Source organism: Syngnathus leptorhynchus, chromosome 5, assembly GCF_054491065.1.
Source record: "Syngnathus leptorhynchus isolate UIUO chromosome 5, UIUO_Slep, whole genome shotgun sequence".
NCBI lineage: Eukaryota > Metazoa > Chordata > Actinopteri > Syngnathiformes > Syngnathidae > Syngnathus > Syngnathus leptorhynchus.
The window spans coordinates 14839082-14853265 of NC_141199.1; the positions used below are offsets into that span (position 1 = coordinate 14839082).

Sequence of the window (14184 nt, forward strand, 5' to 3'; positions counted from 1 at the left end):
TTATCCATCTTATTGATGTAAAAAATGTCAATTCTTCATAACTTCTTATTTAGATAATAGTTAACTGAAGAACTATTGCAGCAAGATGCCAAGCCAGTGCATTTTTGATGGTGTGTCTGTGCGTGTGGCTTACCTTCTTACCGCGGTTAAGATGGTTCCCCATGAGACTTTTTGAATGGAGCCACTGTTGAACTCTCTAATTAGTCCATACACACATTAGTCCATACACACACTACACACACACACAAAGTAAAGGGCGACCCACACAATTGTATAAAAAATAACAATTCGACCGTCCATTAGTGGACAATTAGGCCATGAAATGCTCCCGGATGACTCTCGTTTTTTTTTGTTTTTTTTTTTATTAACAAGTGAGACGTTGCCCTCTGCTGGTCAAAATGAAGTAGTGCAACATGTTACTCAACCGGACCCTAAGAAAACTTTAAAATGTTCTTTAAAATGTCTCTATGAGCTGTGGTAAAAATAATCGGTGGGGGGTGAGGGGGGGGGGGGGGTTATACTTGTATGATGATCTGGGTTTAGTGACGTAGTTAGTGAAAATACTTATTGAAGAAAATTGACTGCCTGTTTACTGCTCACCGAATGACTTCATTTGTTTAGAAGGACGTCTGGAGACATTCCCATGAACTTTTTCCATGTGAATAGAAACCATGTAAAGCAGACTGTTGTCGAATGACCCAAAGAGAAGGCTGCACCACCCGTTGGCTTAATGGTGACCACATTTTTAAAAAGACAGAATACAAATAAGATCATTTTAACAGTAAGTTTGATGCTTCAACGCTCAATGTTACAAAAATGATCATATAAAATTATTAATATTTACAAAAGGACAAAAAAAAAAACTTCATTCTAAGGCACAATCAAAGTAGAAATTTAATTTAGATAAAATCAGGAAATCTCTCAACATCGGTTCTACAGTAGATCAAATCAATAAAGATAAGAGTATAAATATGTCATGTAGAATACAGTAGTTATCAATATTTGACTTTGTGCGTTACCAGTCAGTGTCGCTACCTTCAGGGAGTGCATGAACTTTTTCTTCCATAAAAGCCTTTATCAGAAGCGCTTGGGAACGTCTTTTCTCAAGTCTGTCAAAAAATAATAAATACACAAATCAAACCAAGATATATCTTAAGGTGTATCTAAAAACAGTGACAGCTTTACAAAAGCAATAAGGAGTGAGATGGCTGTGAGTTTGCTACTTGGCGCCAGGGGGCATGTAGTAGGGGTGAAAGAGTTTCTCGTTGGCGTAGGCCTGTAGCGAAGTGTGTGTGTGCATCAACAACTTTGGGAAGCGGTTGGTGAAGTAGCGCACAAAGCCGTCGGGTAGCTCGCCGAGACTGTGCTGCACTTCGGGCGGCAGCTGGTGGTAGTGAGCCTTCTGTGGAACCATGAATGAATATAATTCAAATAAATAGATTTAAAAAAAACAAAAAAACAATCACAAAGCAGAATGCGTCGCGATAACGCAGGCTGACCTTATTCCTCATGGCCCTCAGCAGGTCTCGCACCGAGCTGCCTTTGTACGTCCTGAACCGCCTCAAATCTGTATAGGGAAATGGGGGGGGGGGGGGGGGGGGGCATTTATGAATGACATGAATGTGTGTGCGCTTTCATTGTGCATCCTCCTTACCAGTCTGCAGAGGTGTAGAAATGTGCAGCCTCCAGTTGCTCCGCACCACGACTCGGCACTCACTTTCAAGGTTCCCCACGATCTCGCTGTCGACTGGTTCGTTCTCAATGCGGTCGCTTACATCCTAGGACAAAAAAAAATAATACACACGCGCAGCAACTGAAATAAAATCATTGAGGAAATGACGTTTGAAAATTTGCTTCCAGAGGACTTCTGGATTTTGATGTACTTTTTAAATTCTTGGGTGAGGACACTAATTGCAGCCGACAGAGCAATCGACAAAGAGTAAACAAGAACATTCAAAATAAATGAACTGCTTGCCTGTGGACTGGAAACAAAGTGACTTGTTTTGCAAAACTGTCTGGAGAGATTTTTTTTTTTTTTTGGTGAGCAGGTTTTTATGCAAAAACAAAAAGCCGGTTGCCAGTTTCCAAATGCTTTTAGTTTTCAGACATGACTCAACACAAAGAGTGAGTGAGCAAGGGGGGTGGGCGAGGCAACTGACTTGGAAGAAGAGCAGCTGTTTCTCAGGGCTCCAGAAGAACGGATGCTTGAGCACGCGCTCGGACGAGGGACGAGACTCCGCCTCCGCGCTGATCATCTGCTTAATCAGGTCCTCAGCCACAACGTCTTCTGATGAGGCACAACGTTGAGTCAATGGAATGGCATCATTGTTCAATGACCTTCACAACATTTGACGTTACTTCAAAAAAAATAAACATTCAAATAAATGCTAAATGCAACACTGTTCTATCTTTTTTTTTTTTTGTACAAGTAATAATTCGATTTTTTATAATGGTGTAATTCCACTGTTGACCACAGGTCGTCATAAAACCAATTTTAGACTAGATTTCCCAAAAAGCAACATAAACACGCTCACGGCATCCATCCTCTCACCGTGTATGGTATCCATGAATTGCGAAAGTGAATAGTCTCCAGACACAATGTTCATTTGCCGCATCAGAGTCTCTCCAAACGGGTGTTTACCCCCGCTGACCACGTAGTAGAAGACGCAGCCGGCTGAGAAGATATCCACAGCGGCGGTCTAAAGAGAAGCGACGGCGCCGAGTCAGCCGAAGAAAAGTCAACGCAGCTAACGCGCGAGGACTCACCGGCTTGCTGCCGGGAATGTTTTCCAGTAACTCGGGAGCAATCCAGCCTTCCGTGCCCAACACGCCCGAACGCAGCGAGAAGCTGTTCTGACCATCTTGGATCTTTTTGCACAGCCCAAAGTCGGAAATGAGAGCTCGGACTTTACCCGAAGCGCAGGGAAATGAGAGGAGGATATTTCGAGGCTTCAGGTCTCGATGTACTGGATGAAGAAAAGGGAGAGAAACGATTGTTTTGCTCACTTCGTATTCAAACCGTCTTTTGAATGCAATCGGAATAAATTATTTATATTTGAGACCTATATTGAGCGAGTGGAGGTGTGAGAGGCCACACATGGTCTGCTCCAACAACATAATCGGACTCAGAGTGGGAAAATCGGATGGATCCTCCACATACTGCAGACAAAACAATAACATTGAAAAAGATACACGTCAGCTATACCATTTTTTTTTATTTTAAATTTAAAGTGACAGCTAGCAGAAAAAAAAAGAAATCACTGACCTGCTGCACGGTGGCGGCGCACAGCTCGATGGCGATGTACTTAAAGAGGTTGTCCCTCTCCGTGCAGAAGTACCTGATGACGTTGGGATGCGTGTCGGACTGTCGGAGGAGCTGCACTTCCCGCTCTGCCACATCGAAACACTCGGGGAGGATTCGCTTCACCGCCGCACGCCGTCCGTCAAAGTTGCCCCTGCGTCCGGTTCCAGGTCAAATCGTGATGACCTCCACGTCTCGGTGGGCGCACGCAACTTTTATACCTACCTGAAGACGAATGTTCCCGAGCTGCCGCGCCCGAGGGCCTCGGATGTGGTGAAGGAGATTTTACCCAAGTGCACCTCCTCGCTGTTTTCTGTAGACAGAAAACCAGCAGCGATAAATCACGTTTATTCGCGGGATGGAAAGGAAAATAAAGTTCATCCGTACTTGAGGTTGTGCTGCTGTCAAGGGAAGGCATTAAAAGATCTTCTGATGCATGCCGGGAACCTGGACAGAAGCCAACGAGCGACCTTTAAGTTTTATTCAAAAAAATATGCTACGGTGACAAAATGAACCAACCGGTCGAGACGCTCGTGTTGATAGAAAGTTCCGAGTCGGAGGAGCTGAAAGTCGGTGTCGGCGTGTTGGTGGTCTGTGTGGACTGGACGCAAGATTCAAAGGCCTCCTCTAGCTGCTGCTGCAGAGCTTTTAGCTTCTTGGCCGCTCGCTAGTGAGAAACACAAATATCACCTTCGCGATGTCCTTAATAAAATGAATACGCAGCCCAGCGTTCTCGACTCACCGTGTATGTGAAGGCGAATGCCAACCAGCCTATCAGCAGCACGATCAACACACTCAGAGCCAAGCAGTCGTGCGTCATGTAGACGGAACGCACGCCGACAGACTTCTGAGCCCCCGCCGATTCTCTCTCGTTGAATGCTCCTTCGCCATCTTTGCTATGGCCTACCAACCAAAACTGGAGGATGACAGCGACGTGAAACGAGGGAGATGGAAGATCTCGCCTAAAGACTTGAAAGGACTCACGTTTTGGTTGTAGCTGGAGGTGCGCGAGGATGGCGAGGCAGAAGGTCGAGGGGGGATGACGGCTTCACTGGGAAACGGCGAGCTGAGCCGCGATTCCCTTAACATGGTGGTATGTGCTACTGGCGGGATCTCGTGGTGGCCTGCGGCACGTGAAACACCAATTGTTCCGATTGAGCTCATCTAAATACTTCATATGAATGTCAATCATTTCCCCTCCACCACTTGGTTCGGTCCAGTTGGGGCTCGGTGTGTGGGAGTACCTATTAACAACCAGTGGTTTTGAGGGCTGTTGCTGCTCCCAGGAGGATAGCGCACGTCGGTGGACGGGATGATCAAGCACTCCCCTTGCTCGCTGAGCGTCACACCGGCCGTCTCGGGACCTTCAATCCGCCCCAGGGTCAGACCCCGAGGCTGTCGTGGGAACAAGAAGTGGCCGGTGAATGGTCTCGCCGCAACACGTGCGACACATGCGATATCGTATTACCGTGGTTAACTTGGCTGGGATGAGCACGGAAAATACATTTGGAAACTCAACTCACCACTAAGGAGAATCCTTGGTGAACGAAGGAAGGCAAAGCATAGAGGTGGGAGTCCAGTTTCCCAACGTACAGTGTAGGCCTGAAAGAGACAGAAGCCACGGTTTTGAAAAGATGGGGGGAAAAAAAGGAGTCCCTGAAAATGAAAGAATTGAAGATTGTGCTCCATGTTTTTTTTCCCCACTACACTTTCCATGGGAATTTCTGCTTTGAGGGATACGCCCAAAATTGTTGGGTCTCGGGAGCGACTGGCCCAGCAAGCGTATAATTAAACAGTCAAGCCAATCTTTTCTTGTATGACTTGTTCTTAAAACACGTCGATGAGCAAGCCGCATTCGATGCAGTCTGGAAGCGGAGGAATGCCGCCAAAAAGTTGCTGAATTTATTACCACTCGCTTCTTTTGAAAAACGGTCATGAAGTGTTACGGAGAAGTCGCTCGCTTTGTTGCGAGCGCGACTTGCGACAATGTGGTAACAACAGCTGTTCTGAGACAAAATCTAAAAAAATAAAAGTGATTTGAAACAGACTAAGACAAGTGAATGCTAACTGCACTTCTACTACGACGTGCGTGCCGAGCGTGACTTACACAAGTGGCGTTTGTGCGTTGGCTTCCTCCTTCACAAACTGATAGCGCCATTTCAAAACGGAGTGGGCTGCCGTCCGCTCGTCGGCGACGGAGGAGAAGGTGAGGAAGCGCAACGTCTCAACGGCCAGCGACAGGTGGGGTGTGTGTCTGAGCGAATCACCCGAGTACAGGTAGACCCTGACCACGGGCGAGCCGTAATCTTGACTCCATAGCACGTCACCTGGACGGGAAGACCAATTTGGGATCTCACTTAGGGAGGAGCTCCGTTTCCCAAAAAGAAATCCTTACCTGACTCCCTGTCAACGGTAACCACAAGGCCATTACCACTGGACACAAGATGAGCCATCCCTGGAGGGAAAGCCAATACAAAAATACAATACAATACATACATTAAAAAAAAAAAAAAAAAACTAAAATGGATGCCGACTTTTACGGTCCATGTGATGGACAAAGAAACATAATTAGCTTTCATGTCTATTAGACATAGAACACTTTTTTTTTTTATTAAAAAAAAACAAATTTACATATATACACATCTTTCATTTCTTAACGCAATTAGGTTTTTTTTAATACACATCTTTCATTTCTTAATGCAATTCGGTTTTTTTTTAATACATATTGGTCAAAATAATATGAACTTTTTTATGACATCTGTTTTTGTTTCTTTATAAGCCGACCCGTTTCAGTATCAAAGGTTGCCGGCGACCCCCCCCCTGCTCAATGAACACTTACGATAATCTTGTTCGCCATCGTACGGCAGAGCGGAATAGTCGTTGTACGTGATGCTCCATTGCAGCTTCTGCTTTGTGGTATCAAACATAGTGACCACGTATTCTGCGGAGAGGTAAACGCGGCTATTACTCAAAGGGGAACGCATATACGCTTTAAATCTTGACGCGTTCTACCTGTGCGTCCAATGTAGAGCAGAGAAGCGTTGACACACAGGGAATCAGACGAGGACGTTGTCAGAATGGTTTGTTTGGCTCCCGTTTCGGGATCCACGACAAACCACACATCCTGCTTTTTACCTGGCAGATTAATATAGACATTGTTGGCAGGTTGTCTTGTTTTTTTTTGTTTTTTTTTCTCAGATTTATTTCGAATGCATCTCACCTGTATAGAGGATACCATCGGAGCTTCTGCAGGGAGCCGACTGAACCAGCTCCGGAATGGTGAACGGAAGTTTCTGGAGAACACGTCGATGAGACCACGTTATGAATTGAACAAACACAGTTTAGCACTCTATTGCTCACCATTAGGCCTTCTTTGTGCTTGCCGCCGAGTATGTATAAGCTGCCATCGTTGGGGTCCGGGAGAAAACTTGGCCTGGGAGGAAAAAAAAACAAAAACAAAAACAACACAACATGTTGCACGTTCGCCTGAGTGTGTATTACTCACTCTGTGACGTTGATGGGCACTAGTATAACAGGATCTGTCAATTAAAAAAAGGCATGTTTATATAAGAAACCAGTTGGAAATATAATATCAAATGGAAAACCCCTTGTTATATAAACCAACCTTCTCTTAGAGTCCATTTGATGTCTCCCGTCTTTTTGGAGACAGCATGCAGATTTCCATCCAGCGTGGAGACAAACAGAAGGGATTCTGGGCAGGTGACCACCTTGACCCCCTCCACCTGATGGCCATAAAAAGCACAATGAGTGGGGGCGGGTGTCAAGTCTTCTAATCCATAAAAGATTCTGAGTTCCGTATTTAGACGGATATCCAGACAAACACCTTCATGAGGGTTTATCCACCCCTCCCATGTTTGCCTACAACTGGGTCACAAGTGTCATCTACACAATTGAGCAGTGCAGGAACCCAACGAGGCCAAATGACGAAAAAGGACCCAAAAAAATTAAATCAATCAGCTCATTTTGTAAACATTTTTTTTATCCTTTGTAAAAAAACAAAAGTCTTTGTTTCTGTGTATATTTTGATGGTCAAAGCACACAGTCTAGCAGGAGCACAAAGTGTTTTAACTTTTTTTTTTTTTTTCTGTCGGCGTAAAACTGGTGCTGGTTCTTATCTAAGTGACTCGCTGTGGCGACCCCCGGACTAAATGGAACCAAAGCATGTCAAACAAATGATGTCCATATAATTTACCCCATCACATAAATATGCGTGACAATCCCATTAAAGAATGTAAACATAAAGAGAAAGTTCACCTGAGTTATTGTGACTTCCCCGGAGAGAATCAGAAGGCACAACAGCAGGCGCCCCAAAGCCCCCATGACACCCACCTCCACCAAGGGGCTACGGACCGAACTCAAAACCAAAGGTCGAACTGCCCCCTGAAATCTCAGAATGGGATTCCACACGTCCGCATCGTTTCCAAACGTCGGTTTTAACATTACAAGAGGCGGACATGTCGCTGTTTTAGAGAGCTATCATTTTTCAACTCATCTTAACGGCAATGCAACAGTAGTTACGCATTTCCGTGTTTGGGGACCACGCGTGACGTCATAGCAAAAGTGGGAGGGACTGCTTTTTGTTTTGAGGACATGGTGCTCGCGACCAATGGGAGCAGCGATAAAGCGCAAAAGGGGGGCGGGGTTTGAGGGAAGCGTCTGGAACACGTGGAAAAAGACAGCAAGGCAGTTGACGACGTCATAGAGCGCGGTTTTGTGCTATGGAAAGTGGTGGAGGCGTTCATTCTTCACTTTGTGAACTCTCATTGACCCATGCACATTATTTCACAACAATTTGGCACGGTAAAAAAAAGGCAGGGAATGGAAAGATCTGTTAAAATGGATGCACAGGTGGTACTTTTGTTTTAGACATTGCTCCAGAATGTTTTTCTCTCCCGGGGCTAAAGGGAGAAACTATTTTATATATATATTTTAAATGACCAGGATTTGGCGGGCTGGAAAATCTATTAATTGATAAATATGATTTATCTGTATATTTAAGATAGTGTATGTTATTTGTGCATACTATTGTCTTTGTTCTTTATTCTCTTGTGTCTAGATTCACTTGTTGCAAACATGTATCCAAGATTTAAATTCTTGCAATCAGATTTTTATTACCCAGCAAAATAAATTCTTATATCTTATCCTAAAATCTTATTCTATTTATCCATTTTTTACATTTGGCACTTGTTTCTTGTACGCTGCTGTGACAAGAAAATGTCCCCACTGTGGGATAAATAAAGTTTTATCAATCAATCAATCAATCAATCAATCAATAAAACCCTAACCGGCCCATAATTTATTAAAAAAAAAAACACCAAAGTGCTTTTAACATGGGCAAATGAAGCGTAAGAGTAGCTTTGAAGTGACAGCTGAGACGAAAATACAAAAATAATACTGGCAGGCACTTGTCATCTCATGAGGTATTTGCTCTAACAGCATTGCAGACATGTCTTGGAAGGCTTTTTTTTTTTTTATCGGGGGGGGGGGGGGGGGGGGGGCTTGGCCCTACTGGTGGTGTAGCACGCTGTCAGGTTTGGGGTAACCAAACAGCTCAAAGTCTGGTTGGTAAAGCTTGTACAGCTCTGTCCTCATTGAAACAGGAATTTGGGCAAACCAATCCCGTTCCCAGCTGGCCGCCGTTCGGTTTCTCGCCCCAGAGGGGAACCGCAGCAGGTGATCCACTTGCAAAAGCTTCAAAAGATGCTCGGCGTCCGTCTCCAGCGTTTCCAGTCGTCCGATGAAGTCGTACTTCACCTGGCATGGATGGCAGAGACGGTAAACCTAAAATAAATACACAAGCATTCATTTTATTGAGTAGACTGCCTCATTAGGTTTGCCGTAAAAAATTTTGAGAACCACTTCCCTAGAAAAACAAACCATACAACTTAGAGGAACAAACCATATAACCATCACTCGTGAGGATCATAGACTCAACCCGGAGCCTATAAAGTTTTGAAAGTCTTCTATGTCGATCAAAACTAGGCATTGTTGTCTTTGCACTATGTTTACAAAAAGATTTACAGCCGTATTTGCTAAGTGAGGTATTCAAAGTTGGCTGCAATCTCACAAGTGTGTCATTGTTGAAGCGAAACTGTGTAAAAAGGTGCATTTATTAGAAGTAACACACCTGCCAAAATAAAGTTGACATTAGCACACTGTGCACTTTATGGCAGCAATATAAAATAGTAGAATGTAAACGTATGCGTGAGGTCACTGGTACACTTTACCTGAGTATTTATTTTGACAACTTTTAACTTTTACAGTGTGGTCCCCCTTTTCACCCCACATTTTTTTTGCTTCAATCTTGCTCGGATGTGTTCGAAATAAAGATATCAATTAATCAATCACCATGTTGTGCACATCATGGCCACAAGAGGGCAGTATGATGTCAACAGACACACAAAGAAGAACTACACAAACAATAATAGAAAGAATGTGAGTCATGTTTTTTGCTCACCTACTTGAGGCTGCACCGTTACTGTTCAAATATTAGTTTCTTAGCGCACATTTTAGATTTTGCAAGTTGCACTCAGGAAATGCGATGTCTCGTACTGTATCACTACCTGGCGCCAGTGTTCGTTAAAGACGCTCTCCTTCTCCGTCTCCTCATCCAGCAGGTACGAGACAAACTGCTGGAAGGTGGGTTTGATCCCAGACGCAAAAGCCTCAGCTGCCGTTTCCGGCAAACTCCCTGATAGGTTGCCGTAGCGACGCAGAATGACAGAGCCAAACTGGCGGTAGAAGTCCTCATTGGGCCTGATGGTCAAAACAGAAAATGAGTTGAGTGAGTCATGTGACCCAGTATGACTTTGGTTGTCGCACCTTCCAAACTTGTTCCTGAAAGCTGAAATAAGGCGGACGAAGGGGTCTCGTACAAACAGGAACTTAGTGTAGTGCTGGAGCTTGAGCGCCATCAGGTGGCGGGACAGAGAACCATAATGGCGCCAGAACCTGGTGGACACATGGACGGTTTACATTTTTTTGTATTATTGTTCACCATTTTTTTTGTCCTCCTATTATTCATCCCGGGGGGGCATTGAGGTTCTGCTTTTGTGCTCAGACCATAGCCGGCTCTAATACGAAAATACTGCTTTGGCGCCATCTTGTGGCATCAAGGAACAAAGTCGTAGTGGCTTGGGTGATTTTAATATCATTATTTTCAAGGTTACAGCATAATTATAAAACAACATTTAATAGACAAATCCGAAAAATATTTTCTACCAATTGCACAAAGAAAGCGCTCATCCAATATTTGGACCGACCCGGTTGAGGTAATCAATCACGCATGTGTCAGTCATACTTGGCAAAAGTGAGGTGAAGCGAGGAATTGTGTACGACGTCCGGAGGAACCAACTCCGGGTCAGTGTAAGGCTTTCCTGAGACGGGCGAGACCAAAGACTGGGACAGCACCACCATCACCCGCTTCCAATTGGTGCACGCCACCTGAGCAGACATTCACCACCCGATATTTTTTCACTCGCAGAAACACATGTGATCGATCATATTAGCTACCTTGGGAACATAGCAGTAGATGATTTGATGCGTGTCATCGACTATCAGGTGGTCCAACTCCCTGTTTGGGATTTGCTCAAATGCACGGGTCCTTCCGGGAAAGTCCGTCCCCGAACACACATCGGAGATCCTCCGCTTCCTCGCGATCTGCTCTAGGCTTCCGTCCGAATCCCGAACGTTTTCCTCTTCCTCATTCTCATCTTCTCTTCCCGGTTGCAGCACGCTTCCGTTGGCCCAGGTGGTGCTGGATATTCCCGCAAAGGATGATGGGAGGGTGGGGGGCTGGTGCGAGCGGACCGTGGCGGTCTTAGGGCAACGCTCGTGTTTGCGGTCCCGCAGAGGGTAGAGGTTGAAGCCACCCACGTCGTCCCAGTAGGCGATGATGAGCAGGATCACGAAGAGAGAGCCCAGGATGAACGCCACGCGCAGGCTGTGCCACGTTCCCATGGTTAAAGTGCGGGAGGGAGGGGGGGGGGTGCCGAGATTGGTGCAGAAAAGAGGAAGAGGTTATCTGAGCTCCATGGCGCAGGACGTCTATCACGGAAGGAGACGCTTCCTGCTCAGCAACTGCAACTGACACAAGCAGGAAATGTGATTTACGTTTTGGCTTTTTCGTAATATCAACAAAGTGAAACTGCTCAAGCCCAAGTATTGAGTGAGTGAGTGAGTGAGTGAGTGAGTGAGTGAGTGAGTGAGTGAGTGAGTGAGTGAGTGAGTGAGTGAGTGAGTGAGTGAGTGAGTGAGTGAGTGAGTGAGTGAGTGAGTGAGTGAGTGAGTGAGTGAGTGAGTGAGTGAGTGAGTGAGTGAGTGAGTGAGTGAGTGAGTGATGGCAGTTTCAGTGAAACAACAAATCTTTTTCTGTCATAAATTTTCATAAGATGTTGATGTTGTAGCCTTCGTAGGGCTGAGCATTTCAAGAAGATGAAGAAAAAAATGCTCGCATTATCTCAACATTGTGCGATTTTTTTTTAGCAAGAAACATGAAGCTGTTGCACATCATTTACTTTTGCCTGCAAATCGAGAAAATCTACGTGATTGATGCACATTGAAATGCATAAGGGGGGGGGACAATTCAAATATTCATGTGTGTTTTGCCCAAACTAGTTTTGTTCTTTCACAATTTACACCATCAAAATAAGTAGACTGCCTTCTACTGGTCAAGAGTGGAATTACACTAATCCATAGGAGCATGACCTAAAACTGGAGTTATCAACTGCACCAAAAATAAATCTGGAAAAACAGCAAGACTGGAACAACTATATATCAAATAGCATACAATTTTGCAACAGTTGAGAATCCACCACCCTTTTTTTTTTATAGTAGTACATTTAAAAATGTCCCATTGCACAAGGATCCACATAGAAAGATGTTAAAGTAGGACACCGTCTGATCTCGTGTAATCCGCAATATTCCCACTGTGCCCTCTTTCTATCTGTCACTGTTATCTCTATCGTAAACGGAACGACTTCATTTCGGATTGGGTTGTATGTGCCCTGCATGCGTACGTAATACTGTGTCGGACGAACCGACGTCCTCTGCAGAACTAAGGACAAAATGGGCTCGCCAAAGTCTCCATATGCCTTGCATGGAAACAAAGCATGATTAAAACAGTGACAGCGTTAGATAATTACACCACGCTCTACATTAGAGCTCTTTTTGTCTATTTTTGTAGGAAGGGAGGGTGGAAATGACCCGAGGGGCTGTGGGAAGTACAGTGGGCCTACTGTGGGCCCTCAGCTGTCACGGAGTTGTGAACAAACGGAGGCGAGGGGGTGGATCACCTTCACTGGAGTCAGTCTAGACCGGTGTTTTCCAAATTTCTATTGGGCCGAGGCACATCATTCACATTTAAAATATCACCACCCAAATCAAACAAATAAACAAACCAAAAATGGAGGAGTAGCAGTAAAACAAGCCAAAATCAATATTTCAGGGGGGGGGGGGGGGGCAGAATACGAGATTTAACCCAATGTGACAGTTTAGAGTCAAGACTGAAACCTTTCTAGAGGGCGCTGTACATTTATTTTGGTCCGATCCTATTTTATTCATCTTTCAGGGTGATAAAAGTTTGGGATTTTTGAAGCTATTTTTTTTTTTCAAACTGCTGTGAATTTGTCTTTTTATTTCCTTTCATTCGAGCACAATGTTCATGTTCAATCTGTGTGTAACCAAAAAAAAAAAAAAAGTCAATTCTAAAAACAATAAGGACATTTGAAGATTAAAACCAGTCACAGATGAGCCATGTTTTTTAGGTTGTACTTGTAAAAGTTTCTGAAGGGCGAGTGTAGGAATTGTTTGGAAATTATTATCGTATTTGGAAGCAAGAAAAATATCTGCTTGGTGGAACGCCTGGTTTTACTGGTAAGACGCAGAGGACGCACGCACGCAAGCCAGCTCCTGAAAAAGAGAGGAACTTGTTTTTGTTCCCCTTGCTTGTGGTTTCTTTCCAATTCCAAACACTTCTATTTGAAGAACAACCCCAAAGTGTCACATTGCACGCGCATCGTGACGAACCACGATATCTTATTCTTGTCATCCTCCCCCCCCCCCCCCCTTTTCTTTTCTACGCTTATTTCGCGACCACTAAACGGGCTACAATGTGACCTTTCATGCGTAAAAACACTTTGGCGCTCTCCCTCCATCACATCCAGCGGCAACCGCCGAAAAAAAAAAAAAAACCTCAACTCTCCCCGTGAATCCTTTCATCCAGCTCCCCATTGAGAGAGGGAAGAAAGACCGCTTCTGTTCCCTTCACTCCCTTCACACCGGGAGCATCGTGGCGGCTATTAAACCTCCTTTAACATGACGTCTACCAATCAATTCAATACAAACCCCCTAATCGAATCGAGGGGAGCTTTTGAGTTTTGACTTACCCGACAGATGAGCTCCATGGTGGCCGGTCGGCCGGCTCGGTCGACTGTCAGCGATGTGTGGCCGCCCTTCAGCCCGGTGAGGAGAGCTGCTTGCTTTACTGGATGGTACATTCGGAACCGAGGCGGTGTGAGCGCCACAAGATGTTCTTCTCGCGAGATCTAACCCTCGAACGCGACGCGCACGCAATTAATTCCAGGCGAACACACATATACTTACTTTTAGAGATGTCAATATTTACGTAGGGGGGAAAGTAACGCGGGGCGGAGTATTGCGTTGTGTTCTCTTAATAATAATACATTTCATTTTTATTCTCTTGCAAGAATTCCGACTTTAAAGTCAGAAGCGCTACAGAAATTGGGTGGGTATTTGGAAAAGAACAGTACAAGTCAGTATACACAGGACTTGATTTATAAATCAGTAAAGTTTGGACCAAACATTTATTTACCTAATACGCGGAATTGGGACCAAATTGTCTG

General features: G+C 44.7%; 2 protein-coding genes across 2 annotated transcripts; both read right to left on the reverse strand.

The window, feature by feature from the left end:
• Positions 1-876: 876 nt before the first annotated feature.
• ern2 (endoplasmic reticulum to nucleus signaling 2) lies at positions 877-7865 on the reverse strand. Its single transcript, XM_085911180.1, has 24 exons — positions 7577-7865; positions 6927-7044; positions 6807-6840; positions 6662-6734; positions 6522-6594; positions 6314-6436; positions 6141-6242; positions 5697-5756; positions 5409-5628; positions 4825-4903; positions 4546-4696; positions 4286-4425; positions 4044-4217; positions 3821-3968; positions 3689-3748; positions 3527-3614; positions 3266-3455; positions 3063-3159; positions 2767-2966; positions 2552-2699; positions 2160-2287; positions 1655-1778; positions 1500-1567; positions 877-1402 (listed from the first exon to the last, which is right to left on the reverse strand). Exons 1-24 carry the CDS (start codon positions 7760-7762, stop codon positions 1220-1222), a joined length of 2967 nt encoding a protein of 988 aa, XP_085767306.1. The 5' UTR covers positions 7763-7865; the 3' UTR covers positions 877-1219.
• Positions 7866-8827: 962 nt separating this feature from the next.
• LOC147057168 (carbohydrate sulfotransferase 12-like) lies at positions 8828-14058 on the reverse strand. Its single transcript, XM_085911108.1, has 7 exons — positions 13925-14058; positions 13708-13805; positions 10835-11407; positions 10623-10765; positions 10145-10273; positions 9886-10078; positions 8828-9103 (listed from the first exon to the last, which is right to left on the reverse strand). The coding sequence occupies exons 3-7, from the start codon at positions 11279-11281 to the stop codon at positions 8828-8830; spliced, it is 1188 nt and encodes a 395-aa protein (XP_085767234.1). The 5' UTR covers positions 11282-11407; positions 13708-13805; positions 13925-14058.
• Between the last annotated feature and the right edge of the window lie 126 nt (positions 14059-14184).